Source organism: Myotis davidii, unplaced genomic scaffold, assembly GCF_000327345.1.
Source record: "Myotis davidii unplaced genomic scaffold, ASM32734v1 scaffold1197, whole genome shotgun sequence".
Taxonomy (NCBI): domain Eukaryota; kingdom Metazoa; phylum Chordata; class Mammalia; order Chiroptera; family Vespertilionidae; genus Myotis; species Myotis davidii.
In genome coordinates, this window is record NW_006288118.1 from 37,304 (window position 1) to 44,432 (window position 7,129).

Sequence of the window (7,129 nt, forward strand, 5' to 3'; positions counted from 1 at the left end):
AGTTCTTTGGTTTATCACTTCTTACCCCCTCCCTCCCCACCCCACATTGAGGTATGTCAGTCTGTTCCATACCTCCCTGCTTAAGGTCTTATTTTGTTGGTAAATTCCTTTTGTTAATTAGGTTCCACAAATAGGTGAGATCATGTGATATTTCTCTTTCTCAGTTTGACTTACTTCACATAGCATAATATTCTCCAGATCCATCCATGCTGTCCCAAAGGGTAAGAGATCCCTATTTTTCACAGCTGAATAGTATTCCATAGTGTAAATGTCCCACAGCTTTTTTATCCATTCATCTACTGATTGGAACTCGGGCTGTTTCCAATTCTTAGCTATTGAAAATAATGCTGCTATGAACATAGGCATTCTAACCAGTGTGAGGTGGTATGTCATTGTAGTTTTGGTTTGCAATTCTATAATAGCTAACCAAGTTGAGCACCTTTTCACATATCCATTGGCCATTTGTCTTCTTGGGAGAAGTGTCTGTTCATATCTTCTGTCTTTTTTTTTCTCTCTATTTTTTAAAAAATATACATTTGTATTATTGATAGTATTATAGATATCTCCCATTTTCTCCTCCTTTCACCTCCTTCTCCCAGCCCCTACCCACTCCCCTATGTCTTTGCCACCTACTGCCCATGTCCATGGGCTATGCATATAAGTATATAAGTTCTTTGGTTTATCACTTCTTACCCCCTCCCTCCCCACCCCACATTGAGGTATGTCAGTCTGTTCCATACCTCCCTGCTTAAGGTCTTATTTTGTTGGTAAATTCCTTTTGTTAATTAGGTTCCACAAATAGGTGAGATCATGTGATATTTCTCTTTCTCAGTTTGACTTATTTTGCTTAACATAATGCTCTGCAGGCCCAAACATACTGTTGCAAAAGGCAGGAGTACCTTCCTTTGTACAAGTCCTTCGGTTGATCTCCTACCCTCCCCAACCCCCCATACCACATCTTTTTTATCCATGCATCCACTGATGGACACTTGGGATGTTTCCAATTCTTAGCTATTGAAAATAATGCTGCTATGAACATAGGAGGGCATATATTTTTTTCTGATAGGTGTTTGGGGGTTTTTAGGATATATTCCCAGAAGTGGGGTCACTGGGTCAAATGGAAATTCCATTTTTAACTTTTAAAGGAAACTCCATACTGCTTTCCATAGTGGCTGCACCAATCTGCATTTCCACCAGCAATGAACTTGTGCTCCCTTTTCTCCACATCCTGGATAGCACTTGTCTGTTGGTTTTTCTGATGCTAGCCATTCTGACAGGTGTGAGGTGATATTGTCATTTTAATTTGCATCTCTCTGATGATCAGTGACTTCGAACATTTTTTCATGTGTCTCTTGGCCATTAGTATGTCCTCTTTGGAGAAATGTCCATTCAGGTCTTCTGCGCATTTTTTAAATTGGATTGCTTGTCTTCTTTTTGTTAAGTTGTATGAGTAATTTATATATTTGGGATATAAATCCCTTATCAGATGTATCATTGGCAAATACGTTTTCCCATTCAGTGGGTTCCCTTTTCAATTTGATGGTGGTTTCTTTTGCTGTGCAGAAGCTTTTTATTTTCATGTAGTCCCACTTGTTTATTTTCTCCTTAGTTTCCTTTGCCCTAGGAGATGTATCCATAAATATATTGTCACATGAGATGTATGAGATTTTGCTGCTTATGTTTTCTTCTAAGATTTTTATGGTTTCATGCCGTACATTTAAGTCTTTTACCTACCTTGAATTTATTCTTGTGTATTGGACAAGTTGGTGGCCTCGTTTCATGTGTCTTTCCAGTTTTCCCAACACCATTTGTCTTTACTCCATTGTATGTTCTTGCCTCCCTTGTCAAATATTAATTGACCACAATGGTGTGGGTCAATTTCTGGGGTCTGTGTTCTGATCTATTGGTCTATATGCCTGTTCTTATGCCCCATACCAGGCTATTTTTGTTGTAATGACTTTGTAGTATAGTTTGATATTTAGTATTGTGATCCCCTCTATTCATTCTTTTTTCTCAAGGTAGCTGCAGCTCTCTGGGGTCTTTTATGGTTCTATATACATTTTTGGAGTATTTGTTCTAACTCTGTGAAGTATGCCATTGGCATTTTAATAAGAATTGATTTGAATCAGATTTCTTTGGGTAGTATAGACATTTTAATGATGTTAGTTCTTCCAACCTATTAACATGATATACACTATTTGTATCTTCCTCTATTTCTTTTTTGAATGTCCTTTAGTTTTCCAAGTACAAGTCTTTTAACTCCTTTAAATTTATTCATTTTTTAATAGGATTGTATGTTTGGTGTTGAGTTGTATGAGTCCTTTATATAATTTGGATATTAAATTCTTGTCAGAGCTGTTGTTTGCAAATATCTTCTCCCACTTGGTTGTTGCTTTTTTGTTTCATTGGCAGTTTCCTTTGCTGTGAAGAAGCTTTTAGTTTGATATAGTCTCATTCATTTATTTTTCCTTTTATTCCCCTTGCCTTTGGGGACAAATTCATAAACTATTTTCTAAGACCAAGGCTTATAAGTTTAATATGTACATTTTCTTCTATGTAATGTATTGTTTCTGATCTTATACTTAGGTTTTTGATCCATTTTGAATGAATTTTTGTACATGGCACAAACTCTACTCTAGTTTTATTCTTTTGCATGTGACTTTTCAATTTTCCCAGTACCATTTATTGAAGGGGCTTTCCTTTCTTCATTGTAGGTTTTTGATTCATTTGTCAAAAATGTATTTGTCCATATACATGTGGTTTTATTTCTGGGATCTCAATTCTGTTCTTTGGTCTGTGTATCTGTTTTACTGCCAATACCATGGGTTTTTTTTATTATGTTTATTCTGTAGTATAATTTTATGGCAGGTAGTGTGATACCTTCAGCTTTTTTCTTTTTTCTGAGGATTGCTTTGTCTCTTTAGTTCCTTTTGTAGTTCCATATACATCTGATGATATTTTTGTTCTATTTATTCTTAAAATGTCATTGAGATTTTAATGGGATTGTATAAAATCTGTATATTGCTTTGGGTAATATGGACATTTAGTTATGTTGATTTTTCTAATCCATGAACACAGAAAGTCTTTCCATTTCATTTTGTCTTTTTCCACCTCTTTTAATAATGCTTTGTATTTTTCAGTAGATACGTCCCTCACTTCCTTTGTATTTTATTTATTTATTTTGCAATTGCAAAAGGAATTCTTTTCCATATCTTTTACTGAAATGTCATTGCTAGTATATAGGAATGCAGGGGATTTTTGTACATTGAGTTTTGTATCCTGCTACTTTACAGTATTTGTTTATTGTTTCTTATTTTTTTGGTGGAGTCTTTAGGGTTTTATATATAAAGAATCATGTCATCTGTCAAAGTGACACTTTTATTTCTTCATTCCCAATTTGGATGCCTTTTATTTCTTTCTCTAGCTTGATTTTTTAAAGATATGGTTAATGTCACTGCCCAGTGTAAGCCACCATCATCTTTCACATGAATGATTACAATAACTGCTGCCTATTTACTCATTCTTTCATTATTGTCCCTCTTCCACCCACAATATATTTTCTACAAAAGATCCAGTTGATCAGTTAAAATGAAAATCAGATCATATCACTTTATACTTAAAGCCTTCAATGGATTTTCAACACCCTTAGAAAAAAATCTGAACTCCTTACCATGGCCTGCATCATCTGGCTTTAGGCTACCTCTTCATTCTTAACTTGTGCCACTCTCCTACTATAATACTCCAGTTACACTTATTATCTGTACTTTCTCCTATTAATATAAGTTTGCTCCTGTCCCAGGGTGTTTTGTATTTGCATTTGCTTTTTATCTTCAAGTCTCAGATCAAATGACATTTATTTAGAGAAGCCTGATATTACTCTCTATCACAGGGGCTGCAAAAAAGCTTCAAGGGTCCAGGAAATAGGGAATAGTGAGTGAAGCAGCTAGTTGGAGTCTGTGGGAGAACCTGATAATCCATGCCCTATTTAAAGAGATTTACTACTCAGCTTCAGCTAATTTCTGCATGCAGAAATGCAGATTGTTTGAGTTTTCAAGAGAAGCTAGAAATCTGGATTTTCACTTGGTAATATTCTAATTGTTAAAGATTAGTAACAAATGCAAAGTTTTAACAGACACAGAGATCAGACAAAATATAAACCTGAACCCAGTACATCCAATATGCCTCTTCTTTGTAATCACTGCTTTATCACATAATTCTGTTTTCTACTATCGGAAACTGTATAATTTTGTGTCTGTCTTCTTTTCAGAAGATATTAGTATGCCTTGAGACTTTACTTAAAAATTATAATCACCATATGACATTAATGCTCTAACAAAATTAACAGCAAGTCCTTAATATAATCTAATATTCAGACCATATTAAAATTTCCCCCATTGTCATATAGGATCTTAATAAATATTTATTAAGTAAATGATAAATGAACATAAATAACTAAAGTACACTTTCTAAAGTTTTGAAACAGAATCTTTTTGTCAAAAGAGCCTTATTTTTCAAATTTGAAAAAGCAAACAATTAGTTCAGTTAGTATAATTCTAGTCATGCATATAAAAACTAACAGTAAAACTCCACAGTAGATATTTACCCAGGAAAAATGAAGGCATATCTCTCCACCAATACTTGTACAAGAATGTTCTCAGCAGATTAACTCACAATATCTAAGCAGCAGAAACAACCCAAATGTGCATTAATGTGTAAATGGATAAATAAACTATGAAATATTCACACAATGAAATATTACTCGGCAATAAAATACACAGCAATGTAAGTCCCAAAGGCATTATGCTGAATACAATAAGGCAGACAAAATAGTAAATATGGTATACATTTATTTATATAAAATTCTAGAGCAGATAAAACTAATATATGGAGGAAAAAATATCATAATAGTGGCTGTATTTAGTGAGAAGGAGCATGAAAGAATATTCTGGAGTATGGTAATATTTATAGAGATTTTGGTTATACGAGTGTGTACATTTATGGAAATGCTGAATGGTACATTTATGATTTGTGCTAGTTTTTATATGTATATTTCATCCCCAAAAGAATTATAAAATATTTAATTTAAATATGTACTGATATCTTCTACTTACATTTAAATGCACCAAAAATAATTAAGCTTTATGAATGATGGATAGAGGAATGAGTTTGTGAACAGGTGTTTGATAAATCAATATAGTTCAATGTTAGTAGTGGACTGTAGTGGTGGGCATACAAATTTTTATTGTATAATTCTTCCATCTTGGATAAAATTTTGAAATTTTTTATAATAAAATGCTGAGAAAGACTCCATATTGTTTTTCAGAAGAGAAGAGGAAAAAAGGGGCTAGCCTAAGGATATATATGACTTAGACTTTCTGAGACACTTGCTGATTTGCCTTGCTGGTTGACTTTGGATGAACTGACCTCCACTTCCAGTCCTTGTGTAAACTGGTAGCTTCTTGGCAATATCAACGAGGATCTGCTTTTGGACATCAGGTCTCTCTTCATTTTCATAGCGCTCCTTATCTGTATAGGATAAATGAAACTGGAAGCAGAAGTGAGAAGCAAGTATTTATTTCCCAAAGTTCACAAAAAAATTAAAAACAACAATAATCATTGAGAAGAAGAGATTTGTTACCTATCCTGAAGCTCACTTACCCATTTGGCATATAACTTTCGCTGGAGAATTATCTCAACTAGCAATCTGGCTTTTATCGCGATCTTTATAACTCTGCATGATAGGTCGTTTTGTTTTATAAGTAAAATAAAACTTATAGTAAGTAACTTGAGCATCGTTACACGCACTCAACCAGTAAGTAGCAAAACTAAGCCCAAACCCAGTTCACCGTACTCCAAGACTTGTACCCTGTATACTACAATATGATATTACATTCTGATGTGTGATGTCTTACTGACAGGACCCTAATAACTATGAATAACTATGCTTATTATTAAGTTTTGAGTATTTTGCATAGGTGACACTTTTGTAGGATCTGGATGAGACTGCTTGTGAGATTATCTGGATATTCTAATTTTGAAAATAAGTAGAAATTTGGATATTCTCACTATTTCAATAATTTGTACTCTGGTATGAAACTTCTTGCCATGTCTGCACCATACCTTGCTAACCTTGCAAAAGATATTCCAATAATTTTCCAAAGTAACACAGACCTTAAAGCTTTCTTCTGTCTGGGCAAAAGTGTTGGTAAATGTGAAAAAAGAGAAGGACCTCTGTTCATATTTTCTGGGTTTAAGTCTCATATCTGCAACTTGATAGTTTAAAAAATTACTTTGGAAAATCAGACTTTGTCATTCTAAAGTTACCCAACAGTAAAACAGAGGCAATAATAACTATTTAACACACACAGAAATAAATGTGACTAAGCTTCAAAAAAATATGGTTTTCTCTGGCTGGAGAAAATTAATTATTTGTTATGAATTCTTTACAATAAATTTCAAAAAGTGGTATGCCAGACCACAAAATATACAAAATTATAAGGCCTTTGATACATATTACCAAACTATCTTTTAGTTATTTAACAATTTACCTTCTAACTAGTATACCATTTTTATTGTCTTTTTTGTGATTTTTCTGAATTTCATACAAAAATCACTTATTACTTTAAATTGAAGAAAAAATAAATTATTGTTTTAATCTTTATTGTTCAGATTATTACAGATGTTCCTCTTTTTTCTCCCCCTAGCTCTCCTCCACCCGGTTCCCACCCCACTCCAGGCCTTCCCTCCCCTCCCCCATTAACCTCGTCCGTAGGTGTAAACTCTTTGTCCAATGTCTTCTCGCACCCCCGACAACTGGCAACCCCTTTCCCCTGAGAATTGTCAGTCTGCTCCATTTCCATGCCCCTGATTCTATTACATTCACCAGTCTGTTCTGTTCATCAGGTTTTTTATTCATTTGATTTTTAGGTTCACTTGTTGATAGATATGTATTTGTTGTCACTTTGTTGTTCATATTTTTTTCTCTTTACCTTTTTCTTCTTCTAGGATACCTTTCGGAATTTCATATAATACTGGTTTGGTGCTGATGAACTCCTTTAGCTTTTTCTTATCAGTGAAGCTCTTTATCTGACCTTCAATTCTGAATGATAGCTTTCCTGGATAGAGTATT

The 7,129-nt window shown here is 33.9% G+C and overlaps 1 protein-coding gene across 1 annotated transcript in view; it reads right to left on the reverse strand.

Moving 5' to 3' along the window:
- The window catches only part of LOC102766725 (palmitoyltransferase ZDHHC15), a gene marked incomplete at its 5' end in the record, with an annotated part of 26,502 nt that extends 20,930 nt beyond the window's left edge, over positions 1-5,572 (reverse strand). The window contains one exon of the mRNA XM_015561454.1: positions 5,425-5,572. Coding sequence (XP_015416940.1) covers positions 5,425-5,572 — 148 coding nt within the window. The remainder of the gene's footprint in view (positions 1-5,424) is intronic.
- Between the last annotated feature and the right edge of the window lie 1,557 nt (positions 5,573-7,129).